Genomic DNA, 13,864 nt, shown 5'->3' with positions numbered 1-13,864 from the left:
TCCAAATTAATAAGTAGTTTGACTGAAATAAAGTAATGACTCATGAACAAGCATGCCAAATTTAAACAAATAATTTAAAAGAAATTAGTATATCCGTGTATATATTATTACAGCAGACTGGAAAGCAATGCTGCTGACGGCCGCCAACTACTCGACAGGAATAGAAGTGCAGCCTGTGAATTGTTTATTTCCACCAAAAACACTCGTGTAAGGATCGATACAGACGGATTTTGAATCGATACGAGAATTGTGTGAGGTAATACCGCAATACATCTCAGAACTGAATTTTTAACACCCCTTGTTTAAATGTATATGGCCATACTTTTCTCCAGCAGCCTTTATTCTCCCAGGATTAATGCTCAGTAGTCAACATGGTAATGCAAAACTTGGCTCTTCATGCACAACTCATACTGTATAGGTGGGCATTTGAGGCAGGGATTCCCCAAATTCTCTCTGCTTTGACCAGGACTGTAGATTTGCAGAACGCATTGCAATTTGCAGAAAAATTGCATAGTCTTCTCTTTAAAACTGCATTTTGTGTCACTCTGCAGGTTCTACACCCTGCTTGTGCTCTCCACAGCGCTGTTTGGTAAACCGCCCTTCAAGAATGTCATCGTTAATGGCTTGGTACTTGCTAGGTCAGTCTTCGGCCTCGTGAAATATGCTTTAGCCTCCTTCCCCCACCTTTTTTTTCCCCCACCTAAATTCTTCTATAGACCCTACGGCCGCCATATTGTCCGTCATTGTTTATCCGCATTCTCAATGGTTTCAATTTGTCGTGCAATTTATAGTGCAATTCATGGAAGCCCCGGTGCTTTCAGACGCTCGGATGCGTTGCATAAAAGGCGTTATGTGGAAAAACTTCAGTCTATCCATTCGCCAGATCCATATTTGATGCCTAAATCGATATTTTTCGACCCGCTGTCTTCGCCCTCTCTGCCTGACATCTGCTACCCTGATATCTATAACTATCTTGTCCACACAAAATCAGCCTATTCTCACGAAAGTTTAAAAAACTTTAAGAGCAGCACTCTAAGCAACATTACCCTTTACTTCCAATTTTCTAAAATGGCGACAATCAATAAAAAAAAAGGTTGACTGCGATGGCCGACGCTTCAAGTATAGGTGGATATTGGACTATTTCTTCAATAAAACACGCAACAACTGTGTCTGCCTCATTTGCAAAGAGACAGTCGCTGTTTTCAAAGAGTTCGATGTGACGCGATAATGATATTACCGAAAAAGACACGCTGACATGTAAGACATTACAGGGAAGATACGCAGTGAGAAATTATAGCAACTTGAAGGTAGTTTATTTTTACAGCAGCAGTATTTCGCAAGAGCCCGAGTGTCGAAAGAGAACGCCACAAAGACGAGACTGTTGAAATTATGAATTAAAAAAATAATAAAGCAAATGTGACACACAGAAGGGCTTGCTAAAATTTGTTTAAATATATTGTTCTATGTAAATCAGCCAAGGTAGCCCCCCGCATTTTTACCACACCAAATCTGGCCCCCTTTGCAAAAGGTTTGGACACACCTGTTTAACTGATGATCCGTAGACGAGGCCAGCTTCTTTCTCTTGGTACCAGCTAAATATTATTCAAAATGTAATGATGGTGGAAGAAATAAGCATCTTGAATTTGAAACTGTATGTTGTCGGCGATTAGCCTCACAATGGTCTTAATTGTGGTTGCCAGCCCAAAACCCTCTAAATATATATTAAATGCATCTTACCAGATATAAAATGACTACTACATAATCTGTGGTAATCGTTTGGAGCCCAGTTTTCTCCTCGAATTGCAGCAGTCCATCTCGCTCTCCTCTCCGGGTCTCTCGAAATAAGGTAGAACTTCAAGTCTCTCCGTCTATCTTCTCTGTTATTGCAACCAACCGCCACACACGCCTTCACCATTTTGATTATTAATGTTAATGAGCAGAAAAACACGCCATAATAGGAGGAATTTACGTAGCAGTAATGCGTCAACACGACGAGTTGACGGACAATATGGCGCGGAGGCGTGGTTGTGACGTCATGTGAGTAGTGTCTATTCTCCTACATTTACTATCCTTTACCTGTATGTTCAATGGCGACTTAACATCATAGCAATACATTTGCTGTGACATTTAGTCCTGCTTGTCAATTGGGCCTCTCCTCCTCCTCCTCTTCCTCCTCAGCACTGGGCCCTAAACGCAGCAACGTGCTCACAGGCCTACTGACCTGGAAGGGCTCCTCTAATTTGAATACCAAGTGCGCTGTTACTTAGATGTATTTTCATTCATGCGTGCTTGTGTATGTGTGTGTATATTGATGCCTTGGCCCATCTTACCCTGGCAGCGATGGACAGAAGATGAGCAAGCGCAAGAAGAACTACCCGGATCCCGGGCTCATAGTGCAGAGCTATGGCGCTGATGCCCTCAGGTCAGTTGAGCTGAGTGTGAACAAGTGTGAATGTGTGTTTCTGAAGCAAGAATAGCCGTGTGCCGGTGGCAGAGTGCGTCTCCGTGTGTTTCCGTTGGTGGGTGTGTGTTAACCTACCTTATGTCATTAGCTGGCATCGTTTCGAAAGATTCACGAGCCACTCTGAACTGTCACAGGCCTTCATACTGTATATACACCAGACTGAGGGATAACGGTACATGCACACTCATGTGCACATTCCTCTTTTGCCCTGAGCAGTCAAAGCGCCATGGCCATATGGACTAATGAATAAAGCACCACAAAGTTGCGCCATATGTTCATATGCGCAAGAAAAATAGTATGTTGCAGAGAGAAATGTGACTGTGTGTTTCTCTTTAAAATTCAGCTGAATAAAATGATCCCTTATTTGTCACACCATGATTCTAATGAATAATTAATCCGATTTTATAGAAGCTAAGTAGACATTTGCAGCACACAGGAATACCGATACTGACACCATCGTGTAATGAGGTTGTGCAGAAGTCTACGTGGCATCTGTGCATGATTACGAATACTAAAATATGTCAATGTGAATGGCAAACTACATGTTTAAATACTGTACTGTATGTATTGAAGCGCCACAATAGTCATCTTTGTATGTCGAAAAAAAGTATAGAATGTTAAACCTCAAACAGTTGCTACTGTAAAAATCATGGATGAATGAGGCAAATAACTAATATCCCATCTGTGACAGACCATTAGTTTACTTCAGCCGAGTCAATATCACTGTAAGGTGCTTCTTACTCCCCACAAAAAAAAAAATAATTAAGATGTGATCTTCATGATCTTTGTATTCATCTTATGCTCTTGGTAATGCATTTTCTTCACGCTCTCACACATTTTTTTAAAGACTGCATATGTCTGCAAGTGGGCAATGTGAATGGAAAAAACAAAGCAATTTAGCTTGCTGACAAGGTGGACAGTAACATTTTCATTAATTTTAGCATTTAATAAGCACATGATGGACCCCCACTCAACAACATGTTTCTCTTGTCAAGCTGAATCTGTAACGTTAACTGAGATTTTCAGATTTTTTTAAATGACTGTCAATTAGTGCTGCAAGTGCTGTAGCATTATTTGATTAATTGGTCAAATTCTACTAATTATCTATATTTGCTTGAAACAGTCGGTACGACTGACGTCTCATGATGAAGGGCGGTCGATCTGGGATAGGATTTTTGGTCAGGTTGCTCTGGCATTGATATGTCTATCCCTACTTCGGCGGTCATACAGGTTTTCATGTTTTTCTCCACATATGCATATTAGAAAAAGTGTTTTGTCAATGTACAGTGCCTATCAAAAGTGAAAATTGATTTCTACAGAGTAATATCAATGAAATAATAGGCATGAAAATCTCTCACCTTTTGGCGAAATTCGCCGTTTTAAAGTCAAAAAGGGTGACATATTTAAGGGGTGTGGGGGGGTGGGGTCAGGAGCCTTCTCTGATGTCGGACGCTTAGCATGTAAGCGGGGAAAGCGGCACAAAGCCAAAAAAAGTGCACCAGAGTGGCCAAAACGTTGACTTATTTCAGCAAAACAGAGGAGGGTACACTGTTGTGTCCTGTGGCCTATACTACGAACCGAGTTCAACCTCCCCAGAAGTAATCCAGTTTACCATCGGGTAACCGGAGTTGACAAAACCTGGTTGTCTAGTTTGTGGTCAATCGGTACTACGACGCTGATTATGAGGTTGATTAGTCGAACCTGTGTCAACCCAGTCAGAGTTACTGCGCGTTCACATAAAAGGGGGCAGTGACCAGAGTCAAACACTACTTGTGACGATGGCACGGGCACCTTACTTCACGGAGGAGGAATGCGCGATGATCATGCGGAATTATGAGGAATTAAAATCCACCCTCACCGCGAAATCCAACACCGCTTCGGCGAGTAGAGCGCAACGGGTCTGTTGACAGCGAATTTACAGATCGTGTGATTTGTGAATGCGTCAGTATGCCAGTTTACTTATGTCCATGAAAAGAAATAAAGCCTGCTGTCAGGACAATAAAATAAGATTTGGTACATTAACAGTAAGAAATAATTGTCACGCATCACCACACGAAACAGGATGATTGTATGTTTAGTCCCCTTGACTGTACGAATACGTATGTTCTTTTTTTTAGTTTGGGCCTAAAAAATCCAGCCCGACCCGACCCGAGTCCGATCAATAAACTTGATTTGCAGGCCCGAGCCCGACAACCCCCCCCCCCAAAAAAAATATTATGTTATATTTGTGATGACTCAGGAGAAGAAGGAAATGCGGAGATGCCATGCGTTGTTGCGTAAATAAAAGCCCGTCTTTTGTAACAATTTTTCACAGTTAAACAAGACTGTAAGATGCATATTCAATAAACATTTATATCTTTTATATTTGTGCGTCTGTCCTATCAGTGGATTTGACATTTAATTTAATCTCCTCCAGTTGGCAGAAAAAAACGCAAGTTTTCTCAATGTTTAAATAGTCTACATATTTCTATGATTATTATAAATGCATCAATTTGAAGCGTTTCCATACCCCACTCCGAATCGCACGGCATACAGTGTTCTTACGCAGATATTCAGCATCACCGATGGAATACATATATTGTCCCTGGCGAAAGCGCGCACGGACAGGCACACACAATCTGCGCGGTTGTGAGGGCCTGACTCGGCGGGTTACATTAGTGACGTCTGCCTAGATCAGTTGGCACAGGTAAAGAATTCCCTCAGCTGAAAATCTATATCTTTCATGGAGAACATCTTCCGGGTACGCCAGCGGATTCTGGCGGTCCCGAAATACCCCTGCCCTCCGGAGAGAGCCCCTCACAATCCGCGCGCCAATGTCGTATGGGTCGTCCAAGTACGCTGTCATTGTCAGGAGGACACGTCCGCGGAGGAGTGCTGTTTAAATAGAGCGTGGTTAATTGGAATCCTGATGTTAAGCAAGATCTAACTCTGACACGACCAGGTTTGGCGTGTGGCGTGTGTTGCCATGGCAACACTTCTCTGTTCCAACATATCCACCTTTCGTAGTCTCGCATAGCCGCGAACTTACGTCGCACGTGATAAAGTTACTCTCGAAGTTACCCTGCTAAGCCAGATAACCGGCTTCGTAGTATAGGCCACTGTTCTTCAATGCCAAGCTTGGCTGCACGTTGGCCGTGAATGAACACCTAAAGCGCCCTCTCCCAGTTGTAATTTTGGAAGACGACAGAAGACAAGCTGGCAGATTGTAAGTCCATCTAACTAACTAACTAACTAACTAACTAACTAACTAACTAACTAACTAACTAACGACATGTGTTATTGAAGTTGTTAAACCTGTCGCGATATGCAATGAGTCTGTTTATTTCATGGTAAATAAAAATGAGGGCGGTAATTTTCAAGACTGCGTTTTATCGTTGCGTGCGTGCATACATTTGTACGTGCATGTACACGTGCGTGTTGATGGCATAAGAGACTCTGGTTCCTTCTACAGATGTTTATGTCATCAACAAGCCGTAGATTTAAAGTTCAGACATACAAAATAAGGAAACATCTATATTAAACACCGTAGACGTTAGCTTTGCACCATTGAGGCTAATGGGGAAAAAAGACAACCTACTTTAGCCTGTTATAAAACATTGGCAGTCTTCTCCAAAACGCAAACTTGCGGTTAAACGGTGACACTTCAAACATGAAAAATCGCTGGTTAACAGCATTTACAAACAAAAAAAAATGATTACTGACACCACATGCAATGACAAAAAGAGATTTTTTTGCAGAGTGTTACTGTTTGTGTTGTGTTACTGTGTTTACTTTTAGCGGTTTAGTGAATGCACTTCCGGTGAACATTTAAAAATAAAAGCATGTCATGTTCGTCATATAAATAACGATTTCTAAAGTTAATCCCACATACTTCAGAAGTCAGATTCTACACTAAGAATAGCTTTAAAATGACACCCTTTATGAAAACTCTGATTGGCAATGATTATGATACTATTATATACTAGTATATTAGTATACTATAATATTAATGGTATTTTTTTAAGAATTGTTTTGAATCATGTTGGAAAGGCGAAGTCAGTGTTCTGAATCAGTTTATTCCATTCTTTTGCCCTAGTTAATGCTATCAGCATTTGACCCAGATTATTTATTTATGATTTATTGTTGTTATTTATGTTTATTTGTACTTGAATAAAGAATGTAAGTGTTCCAAAATGTTTTTGTGAATTGATAAGCGTCCACAAAAATGTAATTGCTAATTTAGTTAAAAAAAAAAAAAAAAAGGGAAAAGAAAATTATTAGATTAGTCGACTAATCGTAAAATTAGTTGGCTGACTAAACGGGAGAAAAATGGTTGTTTGGGATAGCCCTAGTTGTACAGTTTACTGGAACATATTTCCTCCACACCCTTCTCACCTTTTTAACCCTTGAACCATTTTCATATCTGACATAAATACATACCGTAAATACTTTATTTTTCGGACTATAAGTCGCAGTTTTTTTCATAGTTTTGCTGGGGGTGCGACTTATACTCAGGAGCGACTTATGTGTGAAATTATTAACACATTACTATATCAGTTTACATCGTATTTTGGTGTTTTGGAGTGACACTGATGGTTTGGTAAACTTGTTAGCGTGTTCTTTGCTATAGTTATGCTATAGTTATCTGAATAACTCTTAATAGCTATGTTACGTTAACATACCGGCCACGTTCGCATTTGGTTGTTCATGCATTGTGTAACATTATCATACTGTACACTCATTCAGCATGTTGTTCTCTATTGTTTTTTTATTTTAAATTGCCTTTCAAGATGACATATCTGTTCTATGTGTTGGATTTGGTCAAGTAAATTTCCCCCAAAAATGCGACTTATACTCCGGTGCGACTTATGTTTTTTTCTCCTTCGTTGGACATTTTATGGCTGGTGCGACTTATACTCAGGTGTGACTTATAGTCCGAAAAATACGGTATACACCATAACTCCGCACTAGAAGGCACACCTAAAAGCCTTCCAATTTCTCAAAAGCCGACAGTGCGCCTTTTAATAAGATACGCCTTATATACGGATCAATGTTGGTTAATCATGACATGACATTCCCTTTAGCGTAGCTTCATCTAGTGGATGCATAAAGCTACTAGAACTACAACAGGGTGACCCAAAAATAACTATTTAACAATCCAATTAAACTAAGAGTGATGGAAGAAAAATATTTTATTCAAAGTAATTTGAACTTTAAAACATTCAAAACAATTATGGAATTTTCATTTATAAATTCAATTAAAATCTTATACTACGATGCGCCTTATAGTGCGGAATATACAGTTAATGAAAATAATTGTTTGCCTAATTATTCACCACATTAAAGTCAGTATTTTGGTAGATGCACCTTAAACACACCATCCCCACTGTGAAGCTTTGTCAGGACCTGGAAGGCTTGTGCAGAATGAAAGATGCAAAATACCGTAATTTCCCGAATATAAGGCGCACCCGTGTATAATGCGCACCCCAAATTTACTTGTAAAATCTAGGGGAAATTATTGTACCCGTTTATAACGCGCACCCTAATTTTAGCACCAATAAATAGAAGAATACAAGAAAACAGCTTGTGTACAGATACAGAAATGTCATTTTACTGACTGGTGAAACACAGCACAAGCATAGCACATTGGTAGTTCAAATTATTACCTTGACAATATTTACGGTAATAATATGATTTGACAACTTCTCCAACTTACCAGAATCTAGGAGAAAACAAAACAGATGTGACTTTTCTTTTAAAGGCTGCTGTATAACTTGCTCGTTTCATCATGATGAATAAATGTTTCTTCCATGAATTGATACGGTAAAATGAAAGTGAGAACGTAAGTCGAAAATCCGAGAGAGCTCATCGCTGTCGACACGACAGTAACAATAGGAACTATTGTTTTTTGGGTTTGAGTTTCCCGAGGGACAGATATAGTTGACGGACACACACAGGAAGTCTGTGTTGTTACGTTTGTTATGGTCCGAGTGGTGGAGCTGCAATAAACGTTGACTCAAATGAGTTCAAGAAACTAAATTCTGTGCTTTATGAAGAGTGAAAAAAGCAGAATTTAACACAGACGAAATCATTCGGCCAATCAGAGTGAAGTATTACCGAAACAAAATGGTGACGTCACGTACCGTAATGGTCAGCAACAGATAGCCGCATACATTTCTTCAACACAACATGTCCGTGTCAATTAAAAAAAAAACGGTTTATATATATATAATCTGTCTACATCCATGTACCCGTTTACAATGCGCACCATGATTTTACAAGTTGATTTTGGGGGAAAAAAGTGTGCGTTATATTCGGGAAATTACGGTAGTCTGCAAGAGAACTACGGCTTGGGAGAAGATGTATTTTCCATCAAGAAAATGATCCAACGCATACTGCAGAAGCTACACAGGAATGGTTGGGGGGAAAAAAAGACCCGATAAATGTTCTCTAGAGGCAAGGTCAAAGCCCAGACCTCAATCCTTTAGAGAATTTATGGCTGGACTTTAAAAGGGCTGTACATACCAGATACCCGCCTAACCTGATAAAGCTTGAATAGTTTTGCAAAGAAGTATGGAGCAAAATTGCAGTGGGCATATGTACAAGACTGAGATTGAGACTTATCCACACAGACTCACTGCTGTGATTCCAGCCACAGAGACATCTAAGTAATACCGACTTGAAAGGGGATGAATAATTGTGCAAACAATTTTCATTTCTATAGTTTTTATTTCAGTGACATAACTGTGTAGAAATCTTGTTTTCACTTTGACATTTAAAAAAATTTCCAATAAAAATTTGTGTTAAAAATGCCAAATTGTTTTGACCATGATTGATTTATGAATGCAATAAAAAGGAAAAATATCCAAGAGGGTGAATACTTTTGATATGCACTTTATTTAAAACAACTCTTTTCATTGATATGCATATAATGCAGACAGAACGTTTTCTTATTCTTTTATGCTAAACCATAAAAATGTTTGAACTGTGAAAGAAGTAAGTATACTAATTTTATAAGCCCAGTTATATTTTACATCGTTTTTCTGAAGCATTTCAGAGTGCCATATCTGAGATTGTTGATTAATGCTTTGATCAGTTTCATTGGAAAAGTGCCCAACCAATCGATGTATTGATCCAAATACTGTATCATTCGGAACTGTCCATCCACCATTGATTATGTGGTTGCTTTACAACTTTGCGAAGTGTATTTACCTTCATGTTAATATTGTGTAATATATATTCTACGTAGCTATATATATATATATATACATATATATTTTTTTATTTTTTTTTGCTCAGATGCCCTCGGTTTTGCAATTTCACCTTCATAGTGTTTTTTTATTATAACTTAAAATTCTAAAGTCTCAGCACTGAACCGTTCTGGTTGTTTACGATTGTGCACGTTACACATTCCTAGGACTTCTACGTTCTGACCGACCCTTAGCCTAAAACACTTAGTTTTAAGCCACCAGAAGTATACTGTATATCTGTCACAATCTACTGCCTTTTTTAGGTAGCTGATATGATTCACAAAAATCCCAAACTCTGATTGCGTCCCAATATCTTTGTTTCGAATAGGTTGAAGGAAAACTGATGATTTTATCAGTTTCAAAACCTGAGTTGTGTAGAGTACCATATTTAGCACCGTTTTCACACTTATGGGTTGGTGTTTTAAAAGGCAAGTATGTATTTAGTGTCAGGTGGCACTGCTCAAAATCGATGAGTGAACCAAATAAGCCATACCTTTTTTTTTTTTTTTTTTTTTTTTTTTTTTTTTTTTTTTTTTTTTTTTTTTTTGAATACCTCAAGTCGTACACGCTGTGGTTTTAAATGGCTTTCTATCTCGGCAGACTGTATCTCATCAACTCCCCAGTGGTAAGAGCGGAAAACCTGCGTTTCAAAGAGGAAGGTGTTCGAGACGTGTTGAAGGATGTCTTCCTGCCGTGGTACAATGCCTATCGCTTCCTAGTGCAGAATGTGCAAAGGTTACAAAAGGTATGGGCAATTAATGAACATCACAAAATGTCACTTATTCCCAAACTCTTAACGCAAGTTAGCCTAGCCTCAGCTCTCTGGTTTTAAAAACAAAGACATGTTTAATGGTGTAGTAATCTCAACTTGATAAATTATTTGTTCATTGGTACAGAATGGTAATTACTTTTGATTAATAGCTCGAAATAATGTTTGGGGGGAAAAAAAAAAAAGTAATTACCGTAGTCCCTTGGTGGTTGTTTAGCTGACACCGATGCATTTGAGTGCAAATTTAATGGTGTAGTTAGGGGGAAAAGCCAACCTTTAAGAAAAAAAATGTAGGAAGCTGCATGCTCATTATGAAAATCCAATTAGTTACTGGAACCATAACAACTTAGTTCTGCAATCAAAGTTATTACATTGCATTACACTTTTGTGACTGGGAGTGATGCTTACCGATACTTAATTCCTGATGTGTTGAAATGTGTCAATGAGTGTGTATGATTGCGCCCAGGAGGATGGCATTCAGTTCCTGTATAACGAGAACACCGCGAAGCAAAGTGACAACATCATGGACAAATGGATTCAGTCCTTCACGCAATCTCTCATCCAGTTCTTTAAGGCAGAAATGGATGGTAAAAAAGACAAAGACACTCGTGTCAAGTAGCTTTGATTACTTTATATCTGACATGTAATGTGATGATTTACACTGATTATGACTGTGGTTACTGTTGTCATGTAGCATACCGTCTCTACACTGTGGTGCCTCGTCTGGTCAAGTTTGTGGATATGCTTACCAACTGGTACGTCCGTACCAATAGACGCCGCCTGAAGGTAAGTCAAATGATGATGTTAAAGGTTTGCTTCTTTTTTGCTTACGTGAATCTAGTTTGTCATCCGCCAAATACATGTGAATAATTAAATTTACCTAAGCTACCCGTTAATACCTGTAATTAAGGAGATAATAGAACAGAATGAAAAAAAAAACAAAAAAAACAAATTGTGGAACATTACCTTTCGATTGAGGCGATGTCCAAAAGAGGAAGTGATACCAATGTAGGGGAGAGTGTGTGGAAATATACAGTAAACACTCGCGCCTGCGCACGTCATTGCATTTACTCAAAGATATTTTAAAGCCATAATGGTTTGAGTACAGTTTTTTTTTTTTGTTTTGTTTTTTTTTTTGTTTATCTAAACATTAATCATAAAGAAGCCAATTCTAAGATTACATATACAGTGGTACCTCGACATACGATTGCTTCGACATCAGATCGCTTCGACACACGATCTTTTTGACATCCGACGTAAAATGTGACTAGCCATTTGTTTCTATATCCGACGACATGCTCTAAATACGACAATTTACGACAGCACCGCAGTTTGTTTTCCCGCAAGACGGACGCATGGCAGATTTTCTTGCGAGAAATCAACATGGGTTCTAACAATGTTAGTGCAGGTGGTAAAAAGGAAAAAGGTGATGCTTACCGTTACCATTGACATGAAAATAGGTTTGATAGAAAAATATGAGCATTGGGTGCGCATCCTGATATGGCTCGCTCAACAATACAGATGTAGACGGTCTATCACGGTCAGTGTTGTCACAGATTACTTGAAAAAGTAATTTAATTACTGATTAATGATTACGCATCAAAAAAGTAAGCTAGTTACTTTACTGATTACTTCATTATCAAGGTAACTAAGTTACTTTAAAAGTAATCTATCAGTTACTTTTTACCCATTATTCTCCCTTTGCCGCCTAAACATAAGAATGACAACAGAAAATTGTCATTACATGTAATTGACTTTCCGATGATTGAATTTAAAGGGGAATATCTGAATTTTGCGCTAGCTTAGCCACTCCGGAGCCCTGAAACTAACAAATAGCTGACAAACTGCTTGGATTTTGTTGAAATCAACTCCACCGACCAATTAAACCCCGCTAACTCGAAGATTAAGCCTAATGTCAAAACTTCTGAATTTCGGGTTATGGTTAACAGCATATCAGTGCCAATGTAAAACAATGCAAACTGACGGCACAATAATCAACAACACACAAGTGGATTGTACAGTGCAATAAACACAAAGGTGGTGGCGAGGGCGGATGCGCGTGCAGCCGTGCACATTAACAACCCGGAAGTACTCCTCTCAACACATACGCGGTCAATTTGGCCACAAAACGTGGCGGCAACTAAGCACTTTACACTCAGTCGGACTTACAACACATCCCACAGATGCTAAACGAACACATCACCTCACGGCATAAATGTGCAACACGCATATGATGTAAACAAAACTTGCCAACTTGGAGCGATGACTGCCCGTCATTGCTACGGCAAAGCTACGAAATGGTATGTAGGGGGGTCCAACCTTTTGCTGATACCCTCCGGAATAAAGGAAAAATACTCACCTTCATTCATGGATATCCACAGATCAACATTCTCTCGCAACGTCTCAATACTCGGCACGAATGTCCACCCGCCTCAGTCCCACAACACGTGACGCCAGACCAAAACAGGAAATAGCTAAGAGGTTGTCATGGAAAAACGTACCAGGAACCTTTTATTTTAGCATTTTCTATTAAAAATGCTCTTCGTACATGACTACAATATTCTTCATTCTACATATGTTACGAGGCAATGAAAAAATAGTAACGCAGAGACACTAAGGAAACTAACTTTAATCAGATTACTGGTGTAGAAAAATGAACGCGTTAGATTACTCGTTACTGAAAAAAGTAATCAGATTACAGTAACGTGTTACTAACAACACTGATCACGGTACTCCTCCGTTCGCCAGTCTTTATAAGTTAAGGTAGCAATTATTATTGTGGTAGCATCTTCAAAGAAATCGCCAGCTTCGTCAGATATCTAATCATTTATTCCATCAACTTGTGCCTCGTGGTCCCCACAGCAAATAAACAAAGTTAAAGTGAAACTAAAAAGGCACACTCTATCAAGTCAGCCACGCGATGGTTTCAGGTACACCACGCAAACACATTCGCCACATTAGAACCCGGTTTGTTATATTGTTACAGGTATTATTATTATTATTGCTATTATTATATTATTATTCCGATTTTTATTCATAATGTATTTGTTTTGCTCTTTGTAATTGATATTTGCAATAGTAACATCAATATTTATTGAGAATTTAGTGTAGGTTTTCAGGCTGTGGAACAAATTAATGGACTTATAATGTATTCTTATGGGAATCCTGCTCGACATATGACCATTTCGACTTACAAACAATGTCATGGAACGAGTTAACTTTCTATGTAGAGGTACCACTGTATAAAAAGAATAAAATGACATTCTTAAAGTATGACAGGTAAAAAACAGTTTGTTTATTTATTTCGTAAGAAAAAAACATTCTCTCGTAAAGAATGTCATCACTGTCATAAAAAAAAAAAAGAAAAAGACGCATGCCGTTTTTTGAATGGGATCAGAAAAT

General features: G+C 38.7%; 1 protein-coding gene across 1 annotated transcript in view; it reads left to right on the top strand.

Annotated features, from left to right (window-relative positions):
- The window catches only part of iars1 (isoleucyl-tRNA synthetase 1), a 127,559-nt gene that overhangs the window by 68,824 nt on the left and 44,871 nt on the right, over positions 1-13,864 (top strand). Inside the window, exons 17-21 of the mRNA XM_057845252.1 lie at positions 552-638; positions 2,339-2,422; positions 10,294-10,438; positions 10,929-11,049; positions 11,157-11,248. Of these exons, the coding sequence (XP_057701235.1) occupies positions 552-638; positions 2,339-2,422; positions 10,294-10,438; positions 10,929-11,049; positions 11,157-11,248 (529 nt within the window). The remainder of the gene's footprint in view (positions 1-551; positions 639-2,338; positions 2,423-10,293; positions 10,439-10,928; positions 11,050-11,156; positions 11,249-13,864) is intronic.

The sequence above is a fragment of the Corythoichthys intestinalis genome, chromosome 9 (assembly GCF_030265065.1).
Source record: "Corythoichthys intestinalis isolate RoL2023-P3 chromosome 9, ASM3026506v1, whole genome shotgun sequence".
NCBI classification, from domain to species: domain Eukaryota; kingdom Metazoa; phylum Chordata; class Actinopteri; order Syngnathiformes; family Syngnathidae; genus Corythoichthys; species Corythoichthys intestinalis.
Note: the sequence above shows the minus strand (reverse complement) of the source record. Positions and strands in the feature narration are given on the sequence as shown.